Source organism: Stegodyphus dumicola, chromosome 6 (assembly GCF_044657685.1).
Source record: "Stegodyphus dumicola isolate Sdum_Otavi_A_Nest chromosome 6, ASM4465768v1".
Taxonomy (NCBI): domain Eukaryota; kingdom Metazoa; phylum Arthropoda; class Arachnida; order Araneae; family Eresidae; genus Stegodyphus; species Stegodyphus dumicola.
The window spans coordinates 110,722,659-110,736,463 of record NC_140773.1 but is presented as its reverse complement, the minus strand read 5'-3'; the positions used below and the strand labels follow the sequence as shown (position 1 = coordinate 110,736,463).

At 37.1% G+C, this 13,805-nt stretch overlaps 1 protein-coding gene across 2 annotated transcripts in view; it reads left to right on the top strand.

Moving 5' to 3' along the window:
- The window catches only part of LOC118199996 (uncharacterized), a 114,312-nt gene that overhangs the window by 47,784 nt on the left and 52,723 nt on the right, over nt 1-13,805 (top strand). For both annotated transcript variants that reach the window (XM_085818800.1, XM_085818799.1), the window contains exon 8: nt 2,132-2,240. In XM_085818800.1, the coding sequence (XP_085674926.1) occupies nt 2,132-2,240 (109 nt within the window). The remainder of the gene's footprint in view (nt 1-2,131; nt 2,241-13,805) is intronic.

Here is a 13,805-nt window from a genome sequence, read left to right as displayed (position 1 = left end):
ACTGATTCTTTTTCCTGTATGCTTTATTTTAAAATTAGAAACAATGATTGCGTGAGGATGTAATTATATTGTATACAGAACGATTCAAAAACGTACGGCAAGAAGAGAATGGCTAGATAGAATAGGCCGAAATAAGCAGATGTTGTAATGGACTGCACGTTCGAAAATGGAGTGCGGAAAAGTACGTTAAGGTAGTGTAGGCGTTGTTGAGCGTAGGTAGAAACAGTAATCGAAAGTTAATTTTCATTTCCGAGTGGATTTCAAATAATGTGCCTCACCACACGATCAAGGAACTCAGTGATACACCCTTTATTTATAGAACTTGACGATATGCGAAGAGAAACGGAGCAACTCGTGTAAGGGGGAAACGGAAGCGATCCCCGAGTGTTTTCTTTGAACAGATGCTCGGTTTTGTCCGCTGCTTTATAGATAAAACGCATGTCGCACAGACCGTGATCGTATAGATATACACTGTGAAAAAAAAAAAAAAAAAAAAAAAAAAAAAAAAAAAAAAAAACGACAGTTCTACTGCACCGATTGACGAAATTCAGATTGCGTTTTTCATGTCTCGAAAGCGCGAATTGGGATATTTATTAGATTTATATATAGCATTGTTCTAATGATATTTTGACAAAAATTGGACTTTTTCTGAAATGACATGCTCATATTTTTCCATATTTCCATTCTACGGCTCAAATTATGCAAACTGCCAAGTTTAGTAAAAATTTCACGAGTATTGAAAAAATTAGCTCTAAAAATTTTAGCTCCTCAATGTTAACTCAATTTGATATGCATTTATTAATATGTCTTTTTTTTTAAACTTACTTGATTCCTTCTTCCAGAATTCGAAATTTGGGTTCATTCCAAATAAAATTCCCCCAATTTATTTTTTAAATTGGTATTTTTAAATAATTTTTATAAATTTTTCGAAAAACATTTTGCATTATAACCTATAAAATTTTTGCCTCATCTTAAAGTAGATGTATTTCTAAGCATGCCTGCAAAAAATAGAGTTTTTTATACAAAATTTCCTAGGATATACATGAACTTACACATTGGCGCGTTTTGAAATTTGGCACATATGTTATAAACGATAATAAAGCCAAATGTGGTTTACGCATTCTATTAAAATTATTTGAAAGTATGACCTTTTCTCCTCTCGTGTACAATGAAAAAAAGTAAAGGAAAATAATTTGCTATAAATTAAGTTCGCCAGTGAATTAATTATTCTTGGCGAAATTTGAAAAACATGCGCCAAGATAAGTTTTTTAATTTCTCCGTAAATTTTTTACCAGATTTTACAAAATTTATTTAGGTAAAATTTGAGTTGCAGAATCGAAATATGGAAAAAAATGGCATGCCATTTCATAAAAAGACCGATTTTGTGTCAAAATACCTATATTAGACACCTATATTAAAAATACCTATATTAGCTATATATAAATCTAATATATATCCTATTCGAGACATGAAAAAGATATAGAAGGAATATATAGAACTGCCCCCTTTCTCTCTTTTTTTTTTCTTTTTGCAGTGTATATAAGCGTTTGAAATCTGCATGGGAAGTTAGTCTACTTAGCAATTAACAGATTAGCAATTAACAGAGCTTAACAACGCGTCGTTTCCACACACACATTATGTCTCAAAACCTGCTTATTTCTGGCTCCTCTTGACCTTCCTTTACATTTTTGTCACATAATTCAGTATCGCTACGCACAATTCCACAGAGATCAGATTTTTAGTGTTTGTTTGTCTGAGATTCAGTGTCTCAGATGTTTAGTATTGTTTTAGTTGCATAATGATATTGAAATGTGTATTACAACATTCGCTATTTTGTTTTAAAAATCTTTTCTATGTATGCAAACTTATTGAATTTTTTCACAAGAAACACTAATTTTTTTTTTTTTAATACACAACTTGTAACCGATATGCGTTTTCATTAATGAACGATTCTTTTAAATGCAACATCATAGTTAAATACCATTTTAGAAATAATAACTGATATTTAAATTAAATTTATACTTTACGTAAGTTAGAATGATTTGCTAGACATATTGAAACGGAAACTTGCAATAGTGTGCAGATCATTAAATTTTATTCTGAGTAAATGACCCATTTTTTTTTCCTTTAGGAAGGTAAATATGGTATGAAGTGCATGCTCAGTTGCACTTGCAACGTGGACACAACTGAATTTTGCCGCCCAATTGATGGAAAATGCTTCTGTTTGCCGGGTTATACTGGTAAGTAAAACAACATTTATAAATTATTCAGTATGTATGTCAACAATTTAACTAAAGCCTTACATTTTACTTACAACACAAGACAAACATAAGGCTGCCCAGTGGAAATTTGTATATTCTGTTAAACATTACCATATATTTGTACCCGAAACATTCTGGGCTGTGTATACACTGCTGGCCATTAAAATTAGTATATCTGAAAGGAAAGCAAACAGCAGAATCTTATTTGTTCCATATACACTGGTTATCATAAATTAAGGAAAAATCACAAAAATCACGATTACTGAAAAAGTTGCATGTAGAATTTTATGAAACTTACCCACAATATACAACACATAGTAAGGTATCAAATAACATAAATATAAATTACCAGACAATTATGGTAGTATAGAAATTAGTACATGTATAAAATGAACAAATCAAAGGTGTCAATTTGCTATAGTAAAAGTACCTTCAATATGGAATATGGTCGTCTCTGGAAGCAATACGGCATATACAGCGATGCGTGATGCTTTCAATTAAGCGGTCTATTAATTCCATAGGAAGCGAGAGCCATTACTTTAGCAAAGCATTTGCAAGCGCGGAAAAGGTCTGAGGGGGCGGACTGAGAGCAGCTAGACGTCTCTCTAAAGCATCCCAAACGTGCTCGATAGAATTCAAATCCTGGGATCGAGCTGGCCACTCTATGCCCACAATTGTTTCCTGTTATTAAAGATAATCATCTAAGATGCGAACCCTGTGTAGTCTTGCGTTATCGTCCTGTAACAGGAAAGCATCACCTATTGCCCCGGCACATGGGCGCACATAAGCATCAAAGCTGTCATCTCTATAAACCGGAGATTCACGGTTTCCGTTGGAAAGACATGGAGCGTCCACCCAAAGAGATGCCACCCTAAACACAGACACTGCTTCTTCTGTATGCATCTCTTTAACGGATGTTTGACGGATGATAACGGGTTCCAGGTTCTCTCCATATCAAATAACGCCTATTACCGCTTTCTAGACTAAACCTGGACTTATCCGTAAAGAGAACAGCTCTCCACTTGTAAGGATCTTAAGTTTTACTAACGTTTATTTTATTTTAAATCTTTACTATCACTTCTTATTTTCTACTTCCGGCCAGAATTATAAGCGTGAAGGAGTTTATGCAAAGTTGTCTGGCGAACGCCAAGTATTTAAGTGTGGCCTTTTTGCCAAGCAGAAGAGAGGAAGCCGTGAGTTCGAAGCAGGCCGCTTACCTTAGAAGTTACGCAGTTGCTACTTTGCCTTCCAGGCCAGAGGTTTTAATCCTCTTGATAAATTAAACGTATTGTAGTGTTCACAGTCTCTGTGCTACATACGCTTCCTGTTATTATAAGGCCAATCTTATTCTAAAGTTAAATTAGAGTTTAGTTTTATTTTGATATCTTTTAAGTTAGACCCCGAGTGGAGGGTCATTGTATTCCGAAGTACGGAAGTCATTGTATATAAAGAAAAAAATAAAGGGTTTTGTATACCCTTCGTCTGTATCCTGTCTACTTACTACAATTAGTGAACATAGCTTTAGTAAGCTCTCTGTTCTAGTCAGGTCATTGTATGTTTCCGAAGAAGGTAAGAAGAAACATTGAACCTGATAGTGGCGCCCGACGAAGAATAACCATGGCCGAGTTTCAAGAAGAACCTGTGCTGCCTGCAGAAACAGCTCAGAATCCAGAAATGCCAGCTGCCGCCCTGGAAGGATTTGGGTATATTGTCCAGACCATGCGCGCTTCGATGAAACCAGAAGCAACGTTTAATGGAAACTCACAGGTAACCAGTTTTTTGGAAAAATTGGATGACCACTTCATGCTCTACCCCGTGCACGAGTTTCAAAAAGTTACCTTAGCTACCAGCGCTTTGAGGGGCCAAGCGCTTAACTGGTTCAAATGTATCGGCAGAAGTCTCTTGGGTCAAGCAGGAAGTCCCACCTATACCTACGAAAATTTCAAGACTGCCCTACTAAAAGCCTTCCCTGTTGTAAGGGATCGTGCGAAATTAGAAACAGAACTTTTCAGTATATATCAACAAAGAATGGAAAACCTCTCCAGGTTTATTTTAAGAAAAATTCACGTTTTCAAGCTCTTGTATGGAAACCGTCCGGATCCTGAAATAATTCAAGTGATTTTGCCGAGGTTACTACCCCAAGTGCAAGACTTTATTGAATTGAGAAATCCGACTACACTGGAAAAATTATTTGAGCTAGCAATCCAGTTTGAAAGTAGAAGAACGGCGGACGTCGAAAGAAGACGCCAATATCAACAGCGAAACCAATTTGGTACGCCAAGACTACAGCAAACTCAAGCACATGGCTACGGAGAAAAAGCGAATCAGTGGGCAAGGAAACCCGAGCATTCAAAAACAGCCGGCGAACGTCGACAGTTCAATAGCAACCCAGGAAAAAAGTCTCAAGGCCAGTGGAGAAAGAAGGAAAGCACCGAAAGAAAAAATAATTTAAACTAAAACGGATTTCTGCTGACGAGAGGGTGCGGAAATCCGAAGGCCACGAAAACCCCTCTTCCTACAAGTTAAATACAGTAATGGTGAAAAATTTAACTCTTCCGAAGATTGAAGTCTTGGTAAATAATATCCCGGCCACCGCACTCCTGGATACCGGCGCGCAGTGTTCCTGTGTGGCAGAAGTCTTTTTTAGAAAGTATTTTCGCAAATACCGCATATATAATGCGGATAATACAACAGTATTAGCGGCGCAAGGAGAACAATGTAAGTGCGTAGGTAAAGTACCTTTGTACATCCGTATCAAGGACGAACAAGTAAAGGTGATGTTTTTTATAGTAAAGAATTTGCAAGCACACTTAATACTAGGAATAGACTTTCTTTCAGACGCACAAGCTACACTGGATTTTAATGAAGCGTCTCTTAAGCTGACGATGCAACCAGTGTGTGTAGAAAAGGTTGAACCGCCAAGGGTAAATCTCGACCACCTGCCTAATGACGAGCAAGATAGAATCCGACAAGTGGTAAGTGAATTTGCTTCCTTATTTAGTGATATTCCAGGATTTACCCAGGTTACTAACCATAGTATTGACACCGGAGATGCATTGCCGGTTCGTCAAAAACCATACCGGTATGATAAGAATAAGGAAAAAATTATAGAATGGCATATTACCGATATGCTACGTAAAAAGATCGTAACGCCTATCTCAAGTAGTTATGCTAGTCCGGTGGTTTTATGTAAGAAAAATAATGATTATCCTTTGGAGCATCCAAAAAGGTGGAGATTCGCTATTGATTACCGTAAATTAAATTCCATAACGAAATATCCGGTATATCCGTTACCGATTATAGAAGAAATTTTAAGGAACATAAAATCAACCAAATTTATGACAACTTTAGACTTAACGAATGGTTATTTTCAAATAGGGATCAGGCCTGAGGACGTGCCTAAGACTGCTTTTATAACCAAGTCTGGCACTTATGCATTTTTGCGAATGCCGTTTGGCCTTTCAGGCGCCCCAGCAACATTTCAGCGATGCATGGACATTGTGTTAAGACCTGTTCTCGGAAAGTCCACATTTATCTATTTAGACGATATCATTATTACTAGTGATAATCTAGACCAACATGTACAGGATTTAAGACAGGTGTTTTCTTTATTAAATGAGGCCGGTCTAAAAGTTAATGTCGAAAAATGCAAATTTGCAGCCCCTGAATTAAAATATTTAGGTTACAAAATATCGCAAAAAGGGATCGAGACAGATGAATCAAAAATAATCGCTGTACAAAAGTATCCGACTCCAAACACGGCAAAGAAGCTCTCTTCTTTTCTAGGACTTTGTTCATATTATAGGTCCTTTATAAAAGATTTTGCGGCTATCGCTGAGCCATTGTTAAAATTAAAAAGGAAAAAGGCAAGATTCTCGTGGACGGCCGAAGCCAATAGTGCTTTCGAAAAATTAAAACAAGCATTAACGCAAGCCCCTGTGTTGAAATTTCCTGAAAAGGATGAAAATTTAGAAATTTCAGCGGATGCTTCGGATTATGCGGTAGGAGCGGTACTTTCGCAAAATCAGCAGCCAGTAGCATTTTTTAGCCGAACTTTAAATCAAACACAAAGAAACTATTCCGCGACCGAGAGAGAGGCACTTGCAGTTCTGTTAGCAGTGCAAAAGTTCCGAGTCTATTTTGGAAAGGCGCCGATAACAGTATATTCTGATCATGCGGCGGTAACTAGATTGTACTCTGGAAAAAATTTATCCCCAAGGTTAATAAGATGGGCACTCAAGCTGCAAGAATATAATCTGGTAATCAAGCATACCCCCGGAAAGGAAAATATCGTAGCAGATGCCCTGTCACGAATTAAATTAGACGAACAGGGTAATACCGTAAAAGTTGCAATGCTGACAGCGTGTACAATAAATTCCCGAGAAACTGTAATAACCGAACTGGGTAAGGATCCTGAGTTTGGAAGTATTTATGAGTATTTGAAGGATCCTGAAAATTTTAGCCACCAAGATATTGTGGCGATAAGAAATAGGGCGGCCCATTACGAACTAATAGATGGTCTATTATTTTATACAAAAACTACGAATTCCAACAACGAATTTCGACCTGTTATCCCAGCTAGTCTTAGATTAAATATCCTGCAAGAGCTCCATGACAGCCCTTTAGCTTCTCATGCTGGTATTCGAAAAACTACTCAACGCGTACGCGAGGCAGTCTACTTTCCTGAACTGCAAAAGTTAACAAGGGCGTATGTCCAGTCCTGCCCAACATGTCAAGCCGTTAATTATATTAATTTCCGCCCGGCCGGGTTTCTAAATAGTATTAAATCCGAATTTCCAAATGAAATAATCGGCATCGATTTATTGGGCCCTTTCCCAAAAAGTCAGTTAAACAAAAGTCGCTATCTCCTTGTTATAGTTGATCATTTTAGTAAATGGACCGAAATTGTTCCCTTAAAACGAGCCTCCGCGAAATTAGTTACCGATTCTATTTTAAATAAATATATTTTAAAATACGGGGCGCCCCTAAAAGTTATATCGGATAATGGTCCTCAATTTGTAAGTAATATATTTGAAGACATGTGCCAAAAACTGGGCATACGTCATTTAAAAATGGTCCCGTATCGGCCGCAATCAAATATAGCGGAACGGGTCAACAGAAATATAGTGAAAATTATCCGTAGTTATGTTAAAAATTTTCATAAAAGCTGGGATAACTATGTCAATGAATTTGCTTTCGCCCTTAGGACCGCAAAACATGATACAACGGGAAAAACTCCTGCTGAGTTATTTCTAGGCAGAAAGATTATAACACCGTTAGATAAACTATTTTATGTGCAACAAAGAGCCCCAGAATTTAAAATGGGTGATATAGAAAAACTAATAAAAGAAGCAAAAAAGAATACAGAAGTAGCACAGAGAAAACAGAAACTCTATTATGACTTGAAACGACGGGGAGTAACTTATAAAGTAGGGGATGAAGTTTTAAAAATTAAGCATTCACTTTCTTCAGCACCAGAAGATAAAACTGCCAAATTTTTCCCACGCTTTGAAGGACCATATGTTATAGAAAAAATAACTCACGCTGTTGTAGTATTAAAGGCAAGAAATGGTGAAACCTGTTCCGCAAACATTGACCAGATAAAACCATTCTATGACCGTAATAAAATGCAAATCTTTTCAGATCTTTTGCAGGATCCGGTACGGCAGACACCGCAGGTACAAGTTCCAGAGGTGGGAAAACGACAAGTACAAGGGCAAGCCAATGAGAGACAGAAGCAAGTAAAAAGAAAATTGCCCCGCGGAAAAATTGAAGGTACAAAGAAAAAGAAGCCGTTCCACCGTCCAAAAAACAGAGTTCACGAACACCCCCAGAATGAAGAAGGGAGAAGGCCGACGTATGTGGAAAAGACCGGGAGAAAGGACGGCAACTATAACCCGGCTGTGAAACGGAAGATTGACTCATCCGACAGAACTCTCCGCAGCAAAAGTCGCCGAACTGCGGAAGGGCCATCAGCGGCGGAGGAAAAAGTACAAGAAAAATTTGAACGGCCAACAACGAGGTCCAAGCAGGATCACGACAGAAGTTTCCCGGTTCCACCAAGACCAGCTGCCTTCAAACGGCCAAGACCACAAGCAGAGGACAGAAGGAAGATGTTCAAGGGTGGCCGTAGTGGTGAAAAACGGAAGCTTCCAGAGGAAAGCACTGAAGGGCGAGCCCGTACAAGAAGGAGGATCAACCAAGCTACGGTTTGCAGCACCTTTAAAGACTGGGCCCAGAAAAGGATGTCTGAATATTACAAAGATAAGTAAAATTTTGTGTTACTTTACAAACTTAAGTTAATCTTTCATTCTTACTGCAAGTGGCAGATTTGAAGAAGTTTTACCTCATGCGAGGTCTACCTTTATCGCCAAAAGGGCGAGAAATGAGTTGTGACCGATTTTCTTATTATGTTTTTCAATTACTCGCGCGTAAAACTAAAGTTGATGTATAATAGCGTTGTCTAAAGACTTAAATATTGTAAAAAGTTATTGTATAAATTTTATTTAAAACATTCTAACAAGAAAGAAGTTTTAGTCTGAAAGACTTTTTGAAATGTAGTATTATTTCAATGTAGAAAGAATTGGCACTTGCTTTGAAAAGAATAGAAGTTAACAATGTACTACTAATGTATGTTTTCAAATGTGTAAAATTAACGGCATCTTGATATGTTCTTGTATACATGTGAACTGTTATTTTGAATGTTTAGAAATACCGTGATATGGTAAAACTGAAAGTAATGTTAAAAAATTTGTTATTCGTGTGACTGTAAAGATTAAATCATGGTGAATATGTGTTAAAGGTTGAATGATGTAGTTAGGCTCTCTGACGCTACACTTTAGAGTTAGCCACTTTCAGAATAGTACCTCAGGGTCTAGAGTTGAAATTAGGGTGTGTTAAGAGGTCTCGTATGTTGAATTTTAACACGTTAGTGTTTTGATTGTAGGAGGAAGTGTTGAACACATAGACAGAAACACATTCGTGTTTGGTGTTTTTACAACACATGTCAGAGAGCACGGGGAGAGATAATTAAAATAGTCATGAATGAAATAAGAATGTTAAGAAAAGTATATTCTATATGTTATTTGCAATGTCATTCTGTAACATTTCATTAAACTAGTTTTCCTTCCAGATCTCTGGAAGGAACCAGAATTGAATAAAGCTCCTGTTTTGATGCAGTACAGATGAAAAAGAAAAAAGATTGTTGTATATTCCGGGAGCTGCTATTGTAACAAATTTCTTTCTTTTAAATTTTTCTAGTTTCTAGCGAAGCATTTTTTGTTAAAGGTTGGCCTCGCGTTAGTTTCTAGAGCTAAAAGTTTTCAACAAGGTCGTTTTAGACCTCAGTTTCAAACTAATTAACTCTGGCGGGAAGTATGTAAGGATCTTAAGTTTTACTAACGTTTATTTTATTTTAAATCTTTACTATCACTTCTTATTTTCTACTTCCGGCCAGAATTATAAGCGTGAAGGAGTTTATGCAAAGTTGTCTGGCGAACGCCAAGTATTTAAGTGTGGCCTTTTTGCCAAGCAGAAGAGAGGAAGCCGTGAGTTCGAAGCAGGCCGCTTACCTTAGAAGTTACGCAGTTGCTACTTTGCCTTCCAGGCCAGAGGTTTTAATCCTCTTGATAAATTAAACGTATTGTAGTGTTCACAGTCTCTGTGCTACATACGCTTCCTGTTATTATAAGGCCAATCTTATTCTAAAGTTAAATTAGAGTTTAGTTTTATTTTGATATCTTTTAAGTTAGACCCCGAGTGGAGGGTCATTGTATTCCGAAGTACGGAAGTCATTGTATATAAAGAAAAAAATAAAGGGTTTTGTATACCCTTCGTCTGTATCCTGTCTACTTACTACAATTAGTGAACATAGCTTTAGTAAGCTCTCTGTTCTAGTCAGGTCATTGTATGTTTCCGAAGAAGGTAAGAAGAAACATTGAACCTGATACACTGATCAGGCGTCCAGTGGACATGTTGTCGTGCCTATTGCAAACGGTCCCTTCTATGGCGTGACGTGAGCGGCACGCAAATGGCTGGTTGTCTCGCATACAGATCACCTTTGTGAAGCCTTCTACGCGCAGTTGACGTTGACACCAACCTTCCGGTGACTGCAGCAAGGGAGGATCTAAGAAGAGTCAGAGTATCGGTTCTATTCCTGCGTGCACATAATGTCAAATATCGGTCATCGGCGCTCGTCGTAGCAGTTGGCCGTCCTTGGCTGAACCTCCTAGATGCCGAATCTGTGGTTTGAAATCATCTCCAAAGTCTATGAACCACAGAAGGACTCACATTTTAGCCATCTGACCTCTTCTCTTTGACTTCCTGCCTCTAGTCTCCCAATGGCTTTCCATCGTAGTTCTGCTGGCAAATGATGCCTGGAGGTCATTGTTACGAATTGGCTATCTCACATTTCTGATGTCACTATCACAGTGAAATATGTGGGCTTGTTCTCAAACATGGACTCTTACTCTCCTCGCAGATGACGTATTCCGAGTGCAGCGCCACTAATTTGCATATTGCAGTTTTACTCAGCTACTCTCACTGGGTAACATATTGAAATTTTACACGGTTTGGCTTATTTTTGAGGGAGTTATCGCTATTTTTGTGATTTTTCCTTAATTTATGATAACTAGTGTGTATAGTATAATGAGAAAAAAGATAAAATTTGCAAGCAGTTTAGGTACGTAGCGTGCAGAAATCAGTACACAGAGCTGTCACATGTAGCAGCAACAACGTCTGTAATGCGGTTGGACATCGAGTCGAATTGAGCTTGGATGTCAGGTTTGGGAATTTTATTCTATGCGGTTTCGGGTCTGTTCCAGAGTTCCCCAACCGTAATGACTGACGAGTGCTGGTATTCGCCAATCATTTCTTCTTCACCAGTCTCAGCTTCTTGGCAGCCTAGTAAAAGACATTCTCAATTATTGAAAGATCTGAAGAACGTCTCGGGATGCAAGGCATCTAGAGAACGGGAAACTTTTGAACACCATCTGTTTCGACGGGAAACTTTTGAACACCATCTGTTTCGAACAAGGTCGAGACGGCACGACAACATGCAGTCATGCATTATCTTATTGAAAGATAGTGTCATGCCTCGAAGATAGAGAGCAACAACGGCCGTTAAAACATCAGAAATACGATGGCGGCTGTCCACATTACAGACTATGTGACATTGATTGTGATACATTGACACATTTATGTGTGACTCATAAAAGCAGTCGAGGTGTTGGCCTCGATAACGCATGCAAGAGACAATATGATAGACAATCATATGAAAGATCAATATGACAATAACGCATGCAAGATACCAACTTTATTTCTTCTCAGTGCCTCAATACACGAAGGCGTCCTTCATCGTGCTGTACACAGAATCGAAATTTCTCTGAAAACACGATGTAGTGCCTCTTTTTTATTGAGAGTCGTCGTTCGTCACAGCACTGAAGGCGCGCCAAGGGAAACAGTTATGTCCGCTGTGCTGACAGCCCGTGGTGCTGCAGATGGCGTCGCACTGTGTGTGCGGGCACTTTTCTTCCTGAACACGAGACAAGTTCTTGACTAAGGGTACGTGACGTGGCTCGGCGAACCCACAAGTTCTTAAGGGCACCGTGCCTGCCATATCGGTGGTTAGCAACCCCCGGCTGTTGATATCCTACTTGGCATTCAGTATGGTCCTGCAGGAGCCATCGATTCTATATACCCCTAACAGTCAAGTGAAGCCTGACAAAACAAGCAGCAATTTAGCAAAACGATATACGCAGTCCTGATAGGCCACGATCTCCCCGCGGTTGAATTCTGACTAATTTACTATCGATCAACCTGAAGTGAAACTTTAGACAGTAGTCGAAAGATTATGCTTATGTGGACAAGAAATATTGCCCTTAATAAGCCAATTCAGTTAATACCTCATGGTCACATCACGTGAATAACAATCAGTTGAAGTCCCCAAAATGAAAAACACATAGCAAGTAGGAAGGAGGAAGCTATGAGCTAGGTAACTACCAGGGTAATTCATAAATTAGAGAGTACACTTCTTGGGAAAACATGCAGTAGAAAACACTTGCGCTCTGCTCAATGCTAATACAAGATAATCTGTACTTATCCATTGCACAGAAAAAGTAGTAAATCTCAAATGAGAAATATTAATACAAATAACCAGCATAGAATAGTACCAAAACCTGTGCAAAATATATACTCATCCTAGAGAACTAAAATAATTTCGCTATACAAGCAACACAAATGCAGCCAAGAAGAGATTTTGAAATTTAAATTAGCAAATACGTGTGTAAGAGATATTCAACTTGTTTACGTGGATTCTTTCTCTGAACATGAAATTAGAATTGGACGAAATTTCCAGCAGTTATGTATAGCGTATAATGCTTATTTGCTATGTATGAAATATAACAACATTCAGAACTATACATTTCAAATTGTATGAAAATTCATTGTTTCAAAAACGAAAATATGGGTGTTATGTATGAAATACTATTTAAATATAATATTATGCATATTTACAAACTTTTATTTATAAATGCATTTTTGTATTTCTTATCAGTGTTAAAAAATTACTGTGCATTTACATTATTTATAAGTAGTTATACCTTCAAGTACAAATCTCTGAAAGTTATAATTTTTCTTTTTATGCGCATTATTTCTCGAAGCATTTTATATAATATAAATAGTGAGTAATGTATGAAGACATATTGAGTGTATGAAGAAATGTTGAAAAATTGCATAAACCTTACATCAATGTGATTTGATTGACTATTATCCCTCCCACATAAAAATTTTAGAAATTGCTTTTAATATTACATTAACACGCACAAAAATAAATAAATAAATACATTTTTAGGAACATATAATTCGATACATTTTAAAGCAGGTCACTTTATTTAAAAATTACTTCTCTAATTTAGAAAAAAATTCAGAAAAATTTAGTGGATTAGTGCATTCAAAAGTTTCTTTCTCTACGTATTACAATTTCATGTCGATGACGAAGGAAGTATTTTCCTTTTATTTTATTCAAAACAGTTAGCATTTGGAACATGAAAAAGGGCAAAAATAATCAAAGATATAGGAAGAAGTATACGAAATCAGTTGGCTAATGCCATCGAGCTTCAAAATTTGCTCATCGTGGCAATTGCTCGTGCATTTAAAGGCATCTGATCTCCAATTAATATTAAGTGCACTATTATGAAAACTGTTATGATAAAAAAGTATAATGTTTGTATTTATTCATCGCTGTACGTTCTACGTTTATGTATGTTATAACATAAATTGAGAGTTTTAGATCCATTTTATTCATTAGAAATGGATAAAGCATTCATTTTATTCATTGCATTCATTTAGAGTTATATATATTGAGACAGCATAATGTAACTGCATGATGGCAGAAATTTCTTCATTTTCAGCAGCCTTTTAGATATTTAATTAAAATAGTTGATTTCTGTAATATTTTATGTATTATTCATACTTACATCACAAATAATATTTTGTTTAGAAGCATTATTTACGTGTAATTTTATTGGTGAAGTTTTGAAAGAATTT